This window comes from Felis catus, chromosome D4 (assembly GCF_018350175.1).
Source record: "Felis catus isolate Fca126 chromosome D4, F.catus_Fca126_mat1.0, whole genome shotgun sequence".
Taxonomy (NCBI): Eukaryota; Metazoa; Chordata; class Mammalia; order Carnivora; family Felidae; genus Felis; species Felis catus.
Genome location: NC_058380.1, coordinates 45,675,490 through 45,690,618, shown reverse-complemented (window position 1 = coordinate 45,690,618; position 15,129 = coordinate 45,675,490). Strand labels below are relative to the sequence as shown.

Genomic DNA, 15,129 nt, shown 5'->3' with positions numbered 1-15,129 from the left:
AATGGTCTAGAAGAAATATGTTTTTGGGCAGGCAGAGGGTACCCCTCTGTTCCTATTTGCTCTTCAGCTCCCCTGAAAAGGAAAATTGAACTATGTGTAGTAATACCAACCATAGGATAGTCAAAGGATACAAGGTATCCTACAAGGTAGGGCCTTAAAAAGCTCCACATCCTTGGAGATCATTCTTCACCTGGGACGGCTGGAGTTCTAACGGATTCCCCATGAATCTCAGTCCCACCTTCTCATGCCTTATGTCTATCTCCTGTTTTGAATTGTGTCCACATTCATCTGATTTGTCAAACTGCCTCTCACCTGACTGCTTTCTTGCGACCTTCCCCCTCAAGTCTGATGGGTAGCTGGAAGGTCACCTCTCAGTGACTCCAGGGGTCCCAGTTCATGGTCTTCCTCCTTCAGCACTTCACAGAGACCCAGGAATCAGCCATCCTAGTCCTGGCCCAGAATCCCATGGCCAGCTTGCTTGAATAGGGTATCAGGAACTTAGCTCCAAGGGATGGAGATGAAATTTGGCTTCTTATAGTCCAAACACTTAGAATTCCAGGAAGGTTGTTGGGAAAAGTCTGTCTGGGAAAAGTCGCTTTTCTCTCGGCTCATCATAAACTAATCACCTCTCTGAATCTTCCTCCACAATGAATTTATTTTCTGGCTCAGCAAACTGTTGTTCACTCTGTCCTTTGCCATCCACCCTAACCACCAGCACTCTGGCTGCCACTCCCAGAGAGTGGGTCCTGATCACGTTGCGCCACGCAGACAGTGCTCATTGTCATGTGATCATGCCATAGCTCGTATGATTCCACCTGGAGAAAAATGTCAAGCGAGCATCTGCTTTTACTGAATGTTTTCCATGAAATAAATTATTGATGTGTGTAGCAAAGAAAGTTCCTGATGGTGGAGGTGGGGGGAGAAAATTTGCATAGCAGAACTCTGGGATCCTTTGAGAAAACAGGAACCAAAAGCCCAACCCCATTCATCCCCAGATTCAGTTATTAAAACTTGGTAATTGTCTTAGTGTGGTGCTTGAGACAAGGCACGTCAGCCCAAGGATGGCAAGAAGTCTTACAAACAAAACTGTTAATGAGATACAAATGTCTCTTTTTGGTTTAAATTAGCCTACTTATACACATATGCCAAGTATATGTACAAACTTACTTTGGAGTGAGAAGAGGATGATGTAGGTCTAAAAACGTACATTTCACATTACTAGGATCATTATGAATTAGAATTTATTTTGCTTCACTTATACATCTGTGTCTTTGTTTTCAAATGGGCAGGACATCAAAGTGTTCTTTCTTTTATTTCTAATTTCCTGTGCCTTCTTCCCAGCAGGAGGTCCTGGAAGGGAGCGGTGGTCTCTGAGTCAGTATTTGACCTACATGCAGTAGATGGCAGTATAACACCAAACTTCCACACCTTTAGTTCTGGACGCATCAGTCAATAGGCCAAACAAGACTCCAGAGCTGAGGGCTTGGACCACAGAGAAGGAATGTCGTCTAAAATCTTTATTCTCTCTTTGTTTTAGCTTGATCCAGTCCAGCACTGGATAATAAATTACCAAAGAGAAGCCATTGAAGGCCTACAGGAAGAAATGAAGATCACAGAGTAAGGAAGTAACCCCTGCTGCTTATACTCTACACTCAGACTAACTTGCTTCTTCTCCCTTTTTGGGTAAAGGTTGGAGGGAGCCATCAAAAAGGCATAGCCTATGGGGCACTCATGTACATCTTTCAATTGTTTCCTTTTCTTTCTTTTTTTTTTTTTTATGTTTTTATTTATTTTGAGAGAGAAACCACGAGCAGGGGAGGGGCAGAGAGAGAAAGGAAGAGGGAGACTCCCAAGCAGGCTCCCCAAGTCAGTGCCGAGACCGCCGTGGGGCTTGAACTCCTAAACCATGAGATCGTGACCTGAGCCAAAATCAAGAGTCCGATGCTTGACAGACTGAGCCACCCAGGCACCCCTCGGTCATTTTCTTAACTGTGAATGTGCCTTACCGTAGTTTCAATCTGAATCTTGAAAAACCTGTCAGAAATATAATGACTGAGAATGGCAACAATATTATCCTCATTCAAAAGATTTTGCGGGACACCTGGGTGGCTCAGTTGGTTAAGCATCTGGCTCTTGATTTCGGCTTAGGTCAGGATCTCACAGTTTGTGAGTTTGAGCTCCACATCAGGTTGACAGCACGGAGCCTGCTTGGGATTCTCTCTCTCCTTCTCTCTCTGCTCCTCCCCTGCTCGTGCACACACACACACTCTCTCAAAAATAAATAAACTTAAAAAAGAAGATTTTGCATTCTAGGATGAGAACTGCCTTCAGAACCAATTTACAAAGTAGCAAGTTGGCATCTGGGTGGCTAAGTTGATTGAATGTCTGACTCTTGATTTCAGCTCAGGCCGTGATCCCAGGGTTGTGGGGTTGAGCCCCACATCAGGCTCCACGCTGAGGATGGAACCTGCTTAAGATTCTCTCTATCCTTCTGCCCCTCTCCCCTGCTCACGCACGCTCTCTCGCTCGATCTAAAATTTAAAAAAAAGTTTTGGGGTGCCTGGCTGGCTCAATCAGTTAAGAATCCGACTCTTGAGCTTAGAGTCATGATCTCAAGGTTCATGGATCAAGCCCTGCATTGGGCTGTGCACTGACCGTGCAGAGCCTACTTGGGATTTTCTCTCTCCCCCTTTCTCTGCCCCTCTTCCACTCACATGTTCTCTCTCCCTCTCTAAATAAATAAATAAATAAATAAACAAACAAACAAATAAATAAATAAAGTTTAAAAATAGATTTAAAAAAACAAAGTAGCAAGAATATCAAAGTCATTGACCTTCAGTCATATGCTTCATCTTAAAATGTTTAATGCAAGCTGATTACCACCTCATTGACCACATGACCCTAAGAACTTCCAGTGGTTACATTTAGAATACAGGTGTTTATTTCACAAACTACATCCAAGTTAGTACCATTCTCAGAGCATTCAAAATTAAATAGTTTTGTTTTCTAAAACAAGAAGTCAGTTTCCATTCACTAACTTTTTAGACCTTCTTATCTGTTTATGTATAAGCATGAATTCCCATGCATATATATCTATATGATGTCTCTTATGCACAATTATTATGACTAAAAGCAACAGTCCCTGTAAGAACTGGGAGTAAATACTAAAAGCAGTTAAAATTAATCTTAAATTAAAATTAAAAAAATTATATTTAAAGCATTGTGCAATGTTTCACTCAAAAATTAAGGGACATTTTAAATTGTTTTGAAAAATATATTGTCCTTAATAACAATTGGGGAGCTGGAGGGAGTATGACAAGTTTCAAAAAAAATAAAAGTCATCTGAAAAATAAGGCATAAGTCAATACATTTGAGAACCAAATACATAATGGTCAAGATTAGAAGTATAAACTGCTTACACTGCCTTTTTAAAAGAAAAAAAAAATCATTGATTGGTTTAAAGCACCAGTCTCATTATTAGTTTGCATAGGGGGAAAAGCCTAAAATCAAGTTATATTACATGTTTTGTACCAAAACAGTATTATAAGAAAAGATGGGCAAAGACGGAGCAAGAAAACACAATGGAGGAAAGTATTTAGAGGTGGCAATATTAATACGAATGAGATATTAATAATGATTAATATCAATATTGATCTCCATGAGAATTGAATGAATTAAATTTGAGAAAGAAGATCACTATACCTAGGAAACAAATAGAATCTATAATTAAAAAGCTATGGAGCTAAAATTCAAATCATATAAAACATTAAGCAAAAGTTTTTAGCAATATATACAAATGTGAACAGAAACATAATGGTCGCACTGAAATGTTAGCACGTTGTCTATAAAATAATGTAGAAAAATAATGACAAGAAGATTTAAAAGTAAATTATTGGTTAAGACTCTTGAGCACTATAACTTCTTTCAAATATTTATAAATCATTCAGAAAAATCATCATATATTAAACTACAAAGAAGGACACCTGGGTGGCTTAGACGGTTAAGCATATGCCTTTGGCTCAAGTCATGATCTCACAGTTTGTGAGTTCAAGCCCTGCATTGGGCTCTGTGCTGACAGCTCAGAGCCTGGATCTGCTTCACATTCTGTCTCCCACTCTCTCTGCCCCTCCCCTGCTCACGCTTTGTCTATCTCTCTGTCTCAAAAAAAAAAAAATTACCCACTGAGGTCAGCTCACAGCCTAAACAAACATATGAATTGAAAACAGACCCATCTCACATATTAAAGTCAAAAAAAAATTCTAAATAACATTAACACACTGTATAAAGAATACAAGCTAGCATTTATTGAATGTTCACTCTCTGCATCAGGGACAGAGCTAAACACATTACAGGAAGTATTTTTGTCTTCTCAACAACGCTGTCAAGCTCTTAAACAATAAACAATACCTTATTCTCTACTGCATAACCTTAGATAATGATATTTATTGAGCACCTACTGTGTGCAAGAGCAGCAGATAATAGAAGCTATTAAGCAGCAGAACTATGATTCAGAGGCAACCAGTATTTTCCCAATTCTATATGCTGTCCAATGTGACATCACCTTAATAATCTAATTCATCATGATTAAGAAGAATATCATGGAAATATAGAGATGATTTTATACTAGAAAATATATTTATATAATGTGTTATTTATCACACCAGAGCTTGTTAAGTGGTAGTTTCTTAAGGATTAGTTGCAATGTGGAGTCTAAAACTAAAACAATAAAGTTTAACAAGTCTATTACAAAAAACCCACCAATCTGACTTGCTCTTTGAATAGATCTCTTTCACCCAGGCATAATTTTGTAATATATGCATCATTTTCATTTTCCAAATGAAAATATCTGTTCACTAAGACATTCTGACATTACAAATCTATATATATTTCAATTATTATAACCAAGTAATTTATTTGTTAATATCACCATTGTTGTCATCACAAAAGTCTTTTAAGTATTGAAAAGTTGTCAAGTTTGCAGTGATAGGTTTTCCAAAATTTTAATTTTCTTTTCTTTTTAAGTTTATTTATTTTGAGAGAGAGAGGGGGGGGGGAGAATCCCAAGTAGGCTGCACGTTGTCAGCACAGAGCCAGACGTGGTGTTTGAAGTCACAAACCATGAGATCATGACCCAAGCCGAAGTCCAGAGCCAGATGTTCATCCGACTGAGCCACCCAGCTGCCCCCCCCATTTTAATTTTCTATTGAAAGCTCAAATGTTATCATTGGAAACTAATGGTTTTCTTTAAGTAACAAATTCACTTTGTAAGTATCTTGAGAAAGTGTTTGTCAAATGCCTAAGTCTGAGTAACCATGCTTTGTCTGTCATTCTTTCAAGTGAAAACGGATTCTGCGAAGAGTGGTAGTTTAGCTCTCAACTCTAACAATCATATAAATGGTTTTCCTCAAAACGATCATCTTGCATGCAGCAGAAGTGCTTGTCACTCAGAATATTAAAAGACTATCAGAGAATATTCAAAAGATGTGTACTCACAAGTCAAGATTTAATAATTATTATTATTAATTATTAATAAAATTAATAATCTTTTTATTTCATCAAGGACATTATTAAGTGAAACTGGCTTTATTTGTTGCTCCAAGTATATTACAGTGAAAAATATAATAATTACTGGTACATTTTGGTGACACTGCCTTGATTGACACTTGGGCATTAGCAGTTTTATTCACTGTTGGTGTTACACCATTAGTGCAAATTGTTAATGTGGTAAACAAAGCAAATAATGTCTGGATGTTATTACCAAAGTATTTTTGATTTCCTGGATCCCCTTAAAGTATCTTGGGGACCTCTAGGGGCCCACAGGCCACACTTTAAAAAAATTTTTTTAATGTGTGTTTCTTTTTGAGAGAGAGAGAGAGGCAGAGTGTGAGCTGGGGAGGGGTAGACAGAGAAGGAGACGCAGGATCTGAAGCAGGCTCCAGGATCTGAGCTGTCGGCACAGAGCCTGATGTGGGGCTCGAACTCACAAACCGTGAGATCACGACCTGAGCCAAAGGTCTGAGTCGGACAAGGCTTGTCTGAGTCGGACAAGGCTTAACCGACTGAGCCGCCCGACTGAGTCGGACAAGCCTTGTCTGAGTCGGACAAGGCTTAACCGACTGAGCCGCCCAGGTTTCCCAGGCCACAGACCACACTTTGAGAACTGCAAGTCTAATGAATTTCCTTGCACCTGCTCTGGTCAGGCTACTCTCTTGCTTTAAATCCTGAAGTCACTTTCCTTGGTTCCTAAGATAAAGTCTAACATCTTTAACATAGTCTATTGTTGGACTTCTTTTCGTTTCTCCAGCGTCATGACAAGCCATACTTTCCATCTGTTGGTACAGTCCACCTACTCTGGTGTTTTGCGCTCTTTCTGAAGTACCAGCCCCTTTCCTGCTACAGGGCCACTCCCTCCCTGTGCAGCTCCTTTTAACTTCCCTGTGATATTTTGCCCTCCATGTGATACTTACCAAACACCCGCTCATCTTTCTAGCCTCATACTTCATATTACTTCCCTGGGGAAAACTGAAGGTGGTATAAATGAGCTACCCATGAAACTCACTGCCAGAACATCTTTTCTTTCTGTGTAGCCCAGATCCCAAATGTAAATACCTAATTACATTACAACTACTTATTTATTTTTAATTTTTTTTTAATTTATTTATTTTTGAGGGATGACAGAACATGAGCAGGGGAGGGGCAGAGAGAGAGGGAAACACAGAATCCAAAGCAGGCTCCAGGCTCCCAGCTATCAGCACAGAGCCTGATGTGGGGCTTGAACTCACAAACCATGAGATCATGACCTGAGCCGAAGTCGGATGCTTAACCGACTGAGCCACCCAGGTGCCTCACAACTACTTCTTTAATGGCTATGTCTTTTGCTCTAATGTAAGTTCCAGAAGAACAGACACTACACACCCATAATCAAGACTCTATCCCCAAGGCCAAAAAATGAATGAATGAAGAGCACCACATATTTTTATGTTTAGTGTGCAGAATTAGAACCTCAGAGAAATTTAAAAAAAGAGGAAGAGAAATGTCTTAAATTTAATAAGTAAAAAAACCTCACATTTTTATTAAAGATGAAAATGTAAAAGTACTTCTATATAAAAATAGAACATACGAGTGCAAATTCCATAAAAGTGAATAATAAATTAATATAAGTAAATATATACATAAACATTTTATAAAATGAGGTTCAGCCCCAGGGCACCAGTTACATTTTCTCCAATTCTGAAACTAGCTGGGCATAGACGTGCTTAACATTACTGATAAAAATACGCCAACTGTGATTCGAATTATTTTATAACTGAAGTAAAAAATAACAGTTTTGGAAATAAATGAACAATTAAAAGTCTGAGCTAGGACATTAGTCACTGAAAACCAGGTTCCTGTTAATTCCTGAGTCTTCTTACGAGCTTGTAAATGAAGAGAAAGCGACTCCTGATTTCCAGCCTGACAATTTCCCAGGCGCAGTCACTGTATCCCTCGTCCTCCAGGTAGACGCGGATGTCCTGGAAGTACCTCTTGATGGCCAGGGCAGGGCCGTGCATCCCCGGGGCGCGCTCTCCCTCGCCCGTGGCCTGCAGCCAGCAGGCGTCCAGGGCTTCCAGCTGCCGGTGGAGGCCAGAGCGGAGTCCGTGCAGCGGCGCGGGGCTCCAGGCCGCCGAGGAGCGCTCCGTGTGCAACAGGTTGAAGGTCTGCTGGAGCAGCTCCCGCAGGACGGCGGCGGCGGCCTGGGCCTCCCGGAACTCCCCGCCCTCCAGCTGCTCCCCGGGGGAATTTGAAGTCAGTCCTGTACTTCAGACGGGAAAGAGAGATCGTCACCACTTGGTTGAGAGCTGTGAAGCTCTCTCGCTTTCCCAAGTCAAAGCTCTGAGGCAGGTCACAGCTAATGGAGGTCAGAGGGTGGGACAAGATCAACACTAATACCATCAGTAAAGAAATTGAAAAAGCCATTGGTAAGTTTCAAGACGTCCTTCTGGTTGAGATGGGAGATGATGAGCTTTTGTCCAGCTTCTCTGAAAATCCTCCATCTATGTGTCTCTTAAATATTGAGCTTAAGAGTTTTCATTTTCTAAATTTCCCACAGAATTTTGTTCTTCTCCATTTTGGGCTTTCCTTTCTTTTGAAGGGTCTGAAGTTGACATCAGTTTCAACTCTTTCTGTATTGTTACAATTGAAGAAAAATTTATTCACTAAAAAAGTAGAAGTTCTAAGTCAATGGAATGTTTATTATGGTAATAAAAACCAACTTTGAACTAATGTTAGAGCTATCTGGATCTTTCTTCCTGATGTTAAGAACAACTTCTAAGGAAGCTTTACTAAGGCTTTCTGTTAAAATCTTCTTTCTCCCCTCTCCTCCGGATGGCCCTCTTAGAAGTATTGGTCAGGTGTGAAAGATAACCTGATTTGCATATGCATGGATGTCACCCTATTCTCTGCTGCAAAATACGTAGTTTGTCAAATTTGGTGTTATTTACTCTGCTTCACTGAGAAGACTACTGAGCATTTCTTCTGTGCCAAGTATTACCGTGAGCTCAAGCTATACTAACATGATTAAACCTCCAGTCTTGCCCACAAGAGTAAAGAGTAGCCATTGCTACCTTAGAGGTGTTCAAGTTGTTAGAAAGTGTGTTTGCTGCTTTGTGGCAGGCCTCTTTGTGTTAGCCCAGACCATTGTCTTAGCTCTGGAGGAGTCATGGTTAAACAGTCCTTGTTGTTCTTTGCTATTTTGGCATAATTATAAAATCGTTGCCTTTCATTTGTATTTGTCTTTTCTCTTTATGAAAGCTGTCCTAGTGCTTTTCTATTTCCACTCTGAGGTTTGTTGGGAAACAAGGAAGGGAAAATGTAAGAGAAAAGAAGAGATGACATTTCCTCTATGATTTTCAAAACATCAGAACTTCCCTCTCTCTCTTAACATTCCTAGAGAGTAAAAGGAAGCAGTCATAAAAACGTAATGCACAGAAGACAAATGGAAAGTAAATGCTGAAAATGAAAGGGAAAAAAAAGTGACATCTTCTCTGTCCAAATGACAAAATGTCACTAAACCTCTGCAAGGGATTAAGAGCTCTATAGAGTGGCAGGTTTCAAACAAGTCTGTGTGAGATTGTTTCCCTGCAGAAAGGTCCCCAAGGAGGACAGCTGGCTTTTTTTAAGGTGGGCGGTTACCTAAAGGGCTAGTTTTTGGCTTTGCTGAATCCGCAAATCTGTCTATCCCTCTATCTATCTATCTGTCTGTCTATCACCTATCTACTTTTTTCTCTATCGACAGAGGTGATCAGATTCCAAGGATTTAGTCGTACCAACTCACCCTCAAGAGACTGGGTTATAGATCAGACAGCCATTTTATTAATGTGTGAGAGGTCAGTTATTACCTGGAAGCTGATAGACGTTAGTGACTGGGACAGGGCACTCCCTGTCATGTGAACACTTGCTAGATGAACACAGAAGAGATGACATTAGAAATAAAAGTGTTTATTAGTGAGCTGAGAAGGAAGAGAAGCCGATCACTTCAGGGAAAACTTGCATCCAGTTCCCATAGTTGGATGGGTTAGTTTTCTCCGTTGTGATAACGGCTGACGGCTGTTGAGTACTTATTTTGCCCAGGCATTGTTACAGGTACATGACATCATCCCACCTTCACAGCAACCCAGTGAAATCGATATGATTATTATTTCCATATGACAGAGGAGAAAAACAAGAAGCCCAAGGTCACACACACACAGGCTGGAACTATGATAGGAATCCAGGCAGTCTGGCCCCAGAGTCCACTCTCCTAGCCACTAGATTGGGCCTTCTCTGATCTTCTTCCTATCTTCCTATCTTAGATTAATACTTAGCAAGTTTTTCTCTCCAGCTGCCATTCTTAGTCACCAAAAAGCACCATTCGCTTATTCCAGAGACACTGCAATACCCTTGAAGAGGATACAGCTTTCTTTTCACTTGCTAGATTCCAGTCTTGTCTTTCAAATGGTGTGTTTTGTTGATCTCTACTGGATCTTTGAAACTCCCTGCTCCCATCTGACGTATTTTCAGAAATCATCCAGATTAAAGAATCCATTTAAGTCCATCAACTGATGAATGGATAAAGAAATTGTGGTTTATATACACAATGGAGTACTACATGGCAATGAGAAAGAACGAAATATGGCCCTTTGTAGCAACATGGATGGAACTGGAGAGTGTGATGCTAAGTGAAATAAGCCATATAGAGAAAGACAGATACCATATGTTTTCACTCTTATGTGGATCCTGAGAAACTTAACAGAAACCCATGGGGGAGGGGAAGGAAAAAAAAAAAAGAGGTTAGAGAGGGAGGGAGCCAAAGCATAAGAGACTCTTAAAAACTGAGAACAAACGGAGGGTTGATGGGGGGTGGGAGGGAGGGGAGGGTGGGTGATGGGTATTGAGGAGGCACCTTTTGGGATGAGCACTGGGTGTTGTATGGAAACCAATTTGACAATACATTTCATATATCGAAAACAAAATAAAATAAAATAAAAAGGTAAAAAACAAAAAGAATCCATTTAAGATGCATCTCACTTGAGTTGGTCTTAAACTCACGGGAGATTTTGTTTAGAAAACAATATTGCAGAATAAAAGTTATTCTTACTATCTCTGTTTTCGGAAGACTGTTGTTTTCTGACACAGCCCACAAATTTAAGGCCTACTTGTATTTGGAACATGTAGTCCTTTTTGTATTTGTTATGGGACAGAAAACTCTCTGTGTGCCTCCTCTGTGACACTCAAGATATACATTACTGCCCTCAGGGAGGTTATAGTCTATCAGGGCAGTCAGATGGTAAACAAATAGTTAAATTGATTACTTAATCACAAGCATAGAGAATGTAGCCAAAAGAGAATGCTTAAAGTTAAGGAGTAATATGGAGGCAGAACAGTGCAGCGGTGAAGTACCACTCATGTAGCAAATTGTGTCTTTTAGCAAGTTAAGTAACCTCTCTGAGTTTTTGGTTTCCTTATCTGCAAAATGCAAATAATTACAGTAATTCCCTCTTAGGAAAGTTGTGAAGATAAAATGAAATAATGTTTGCAAAACACTTTGCTGAGAACCTACATATAATTGGAATTAATACTGCTGCCATTAATATTATTAAAAATAATCTATATATTACAGATTCAATGAACACATATCATGATATGCTTTGTTGGGTTTCTTTTAGATTAAAAAAAATTTTTTTTTACACTTATTTATTTTTGATAGAGCACAAATGGGGGAAAGGCAGAGAGAGAGGGAGACACAGAATCCGAAGCAGGCTCCAGGCTCCGAGCTGTCAGCACAGAGCCCGATGTGGGGCTCGAACTCACAAACTGCGAGATCATGACCTGAGCCGAAGTCAGACGCTTAACTGACTGAGCCACCCAGGCGCCCCTAGATTTTATTTTTTTAATTTTTATTTTTTTAATGTTTACTTATTTTTGAGAGAGAGCGTGCAAGTGGGGGAGGGGCAGAGAGCTAGAGGGACAGAGGATCCAAGCGGACTCTGTGGGAACAGCAGGGAGCTAGATGCAGGGCTGGAACTGAACTCAGGAACCATGAGATCATGACCTGAGCTGAAGTCAGATGCTCAAACGACTGAGCCACCTAGGTTTCCCTAGATTTTATGTTTTTAAGTAATCTCTACACCCAACATGGGACACCAACTTACAACCCTGAGATCAAGAGTCACACACTCTACTGACTGAGCTAGCCAGGCGCCCCATCATGATAAGCTTTGAATACCATTACAGCCCCATTAGCCCTGAGTACGTGATAGGATATCACTTGTCGAGGGAATATCTAAGGATATGAGGCTGTCTGAATTACCACACAATGATTAAGGCAAAGTTTTTACTATGAAAGGTTGTACTTGGTAGAGAACCAAGAGACTCACACACTTGAATGCAAACTTGAAACTTTTAGGGAAACGAGCACCTAGCAAAGTGCTTGGCAGGCCATTTTGACAAATGATATCTGCAATATTGTTTTCCAAACAGTATCTTCCATGAGTTTTCTTTCTTTTTTTTTTTTTTTTCCCAACGTTTATTTATTTTTGGGACAGAGAGAGACAGAGCATGAACGGGGGAGGGGCATAGAGAGAGGGAGACACAGAATCGGAAACAGGCTCCAGGCTCCGAGCCATCAGCCCAGAGCCTGACGCGGGGCTCGAACTCACAGACCGCGAGATTGTGACCTGGCTGAAGTCGGACGCTTAACCGACTGCGCCCCCCATGAGTTTTCAGATGAAACTCAAGTGATATCTTTGAGGCATATATATAACTGAAAAGCTTTAAAGAAGGCAGAAAAGTGTAAACAAGGAAAAAAGTAAGAAAAATTTAAATCTCCTGTTTTAAGAGCTTTTTTATATTTCTTGTTGACTTAGACCATCATTTCTTGCATAAATATTTCTCCCTTTTCTGACTTTGTCTAGGCTTTTCTCCCCAAGAACAATCTGGGTGGTATGAAAAATATGTTATAATGCTGTGTAGATACTGCACTGGCACATGTGGTTGGAGTCCCCCATCTAGGCACTCATGTCAATAAATGTACATTTTTTACTGATTTTGTAAAAAAAAAAAAAAAATTGAAAAGGAAAAGACCGGGCAAAAATGGAAAAACCCAGAAAATGAAAGTTTCTATGTTCATGATTTAAAAGGCACTCATCACCCAAAGTTCTTAGAACTTTCTGAGACTTCCTCTTCAGGCAGTCCTGCAGAATCCCACCCTCCAGCTGCCTCATGGCTCTCTCAATCTCTGTGCTGTTGGCTCTGGTGATGCTGTGCTCCAGCCCCGCCTACTCTCTGGACTGTGACCTGCGTCCGAGCAATCCAGAAACCTTCACACTTTTGAGTCAAATGGAGAGAGTCTCCATTCTGTCCTGTCTGAAGGACAGGACTGACTTCAACTTTCCTCAGATACTTGTGGCTGGGAACCAGCTTGAGAAGACACAAGTGACAGCTGTCGTGCATGAGATGCTCCAGCAGATCTTCAACCTCTTCAGCAAAAGCGACTCCTTTGTGGCTTGGGATGAGACGCTTCTGGACAGATTCCTTGTTGGACTTTACCAACAGCTGGATGACCTGGAGACGTGTTTGAGGGAGGAAATGAACATGGAACAGCTACCCCTGGGAAATGAGAACTCCAGACTGGCTGTGAAGAGATACTTCCAAGGAATCAGTCTCTATCTTAAAGAGAAAGAATACAGCCACTGTGCCTGGGAGGTTGTCAGGGTAGAAATCAGAAGATGCTTGCTCGTCATTAACAAGCTCACAGGGACATTCAGGAAATAAAAAGGACGCTGAGTCTGAAAACAGTTCACCTGGCCAACTAAATGGCTATTTTCTAGGACTCAGAGTGCAATCTTCATCTCTAATTTTATGCCATATGAAAAGGGAATAATAGCAAATGTGCGAGATTATTTAAAATCATAGTAAATGTTATAAGTTGCAGTAAGCTGTTTAGAACCGAGAAATGCACAATTCATTTTATAGCTTAAAATCTTTTGTATTATTTATTTATTTAAATTATTTGAAATATTCGTGCTACTCATACTATTTAAGTATTTATTGTTCACAGACCACCTGTTTAGTGTTATGCTGTGTATTAGACTATTATTCATTTTTAAGTCATGGGAAATAAAAGCAATTTTTAAAAATCAATTGTGCTTGCACACATTTTTTTAAAAATAAAAACCTAACCTAAAGCCTGATCTCACAAAATAAACCTACGGAAGGTTCCCGAATGCAAAGGGAATGGGGGTAGCCCAACACGGCCAGTGGAAAAGCCAATGCTAACACTCATATGGAATTGCAAGTGACTTCAAATTGCTGAAAAAATCTTGAAAAATAAAAGCAAAGTTGGAAGACTCACATTCCTGATTCCAAAACATACTATAAACTACAGTTATGGAAACAGTGTGTTACTGGCATAAAGGTTGACATATATATCAATAGGGTAGAATTGAGAATCCGGAAATAAACCTATACATCTATGGTCACTTGATCTTTGACAAGGGTATTAAGACCAATTAATGAGGAAACAATAATATCTTCAAAGCTAAATCTACAAAACTCTTAGAGAAAAACAAAGCTAAATCTTGAATGACATTACATTTGCCAACGATTTCTTAGATAAGACGCTAAAAGCATAAGTAACAAAAGAAAACCATATCTACATTGAACTTCATCAAATTAAAACTTGTGCAGCAAAGGACACTATCAAGAAAGTGAAAAGGCATTCTGCAGAATGAAAGAAAATATTTGCAAATTGTATATCTAATAAGAGTCTAGCATGCAGAATATATAAAGAACTCTTATAACTGAATAATAAAAAGGCAAAAAACCTTAATAAAAAATGGACAAAGGACTTGAATAGAAATTGTTTTTCAAATAACATTAAAAAAGGGTCAACAATAATATAAAAAGACGTTCAGTATCATTAGTCATTAGAGAAATGCAAATCAGAACCACAGTGAGATACCATTTCGTACTTACTAAGACGGTTATCATAAAAAAATGGAAAATAACAAGTGTTGGTGAATTCAGAGACATCATAACCTTTATACATTGTTGGTGAGAACCTAAAATGTTTCAGGTTCTGTGGAAAACAGTTTAGTGGTTCTTCAAAAAGTGAAACATACAATTACCAGATGGTCCAGTAATTTCACTTCTAGATATGGATCACAAGAGAATTGAAAATGAATATTCAAACAAACGTTTGCACACGTATGTTCTCAACAGCACAATTCATGATAGCAGAAAGTGGAAACAGCCCATTGGTGGATGAATGGATAAACTGTAGTATATTCATGCCATGGAATACTGTTCGGCCATAAAAAGGAATGAAATTGTACTGATATACTTGCTGCAATGGGAAGGAACCTCGAACACATTATGCAAAGTGGTAGAAGCCAGACGCAAAAGATCACTAATTGTATGATTCCGTTTATATGAAATATAAATCCATAGGGACATAAAGCAGACTGTGGTTGTCAGGGGCTGAAAAGGAAGAGGGTATGAGGAGAGACAATTGCTTAATGTGTATGAAGTTTCCATTTGGGCTGATGAAAAAGTTCTGGAAATGGATTGCACAACATGGTGAAGGTACTGAGTACCACTGAATTGTAGACT

At 39.7% G+C, this 15,129-nt stretch overlaps 2 protein-coding genes across 2 annotated transcripts; one reads left to right on the top strand and one right to left on the bottom strand.

The window, feature by feature from the left end:
• Window positions 1-1,387: 1,387 nt before the first annotated feature.
• On the bottom strand, window positions 1,388-7,956 carry LOC101088699 (interferon omega-1-like). The gene is given in 3 exon segments (XM_011288694.2): window positions 1,388-1,591; window positions 7,413-7,769; window positions 7,771-7,956. Coding segments are annotated over 3 exon segments (747 nt in total).
• Window positions 7,957-12,624: 4,668 nt separating this feature from the next.
• Window positions 12,625-13,290, top strand: LOC101088440 (interferon alpha-2-like). Its single transcript, XM_003995521.2, has one exon. The coding sequence runs from the start codon at window positions 12,739-12,741 to the stop codon at window positions 13,288-13,290; it is 552 nt and encodes a 183-aa protein (XP_003995570.2). The 5' UTR covers window positions 12,625-12,738.
• The last annotated feature ends 1,839 nt before the right edge of the window (window positions 13,291-15,129 follow it).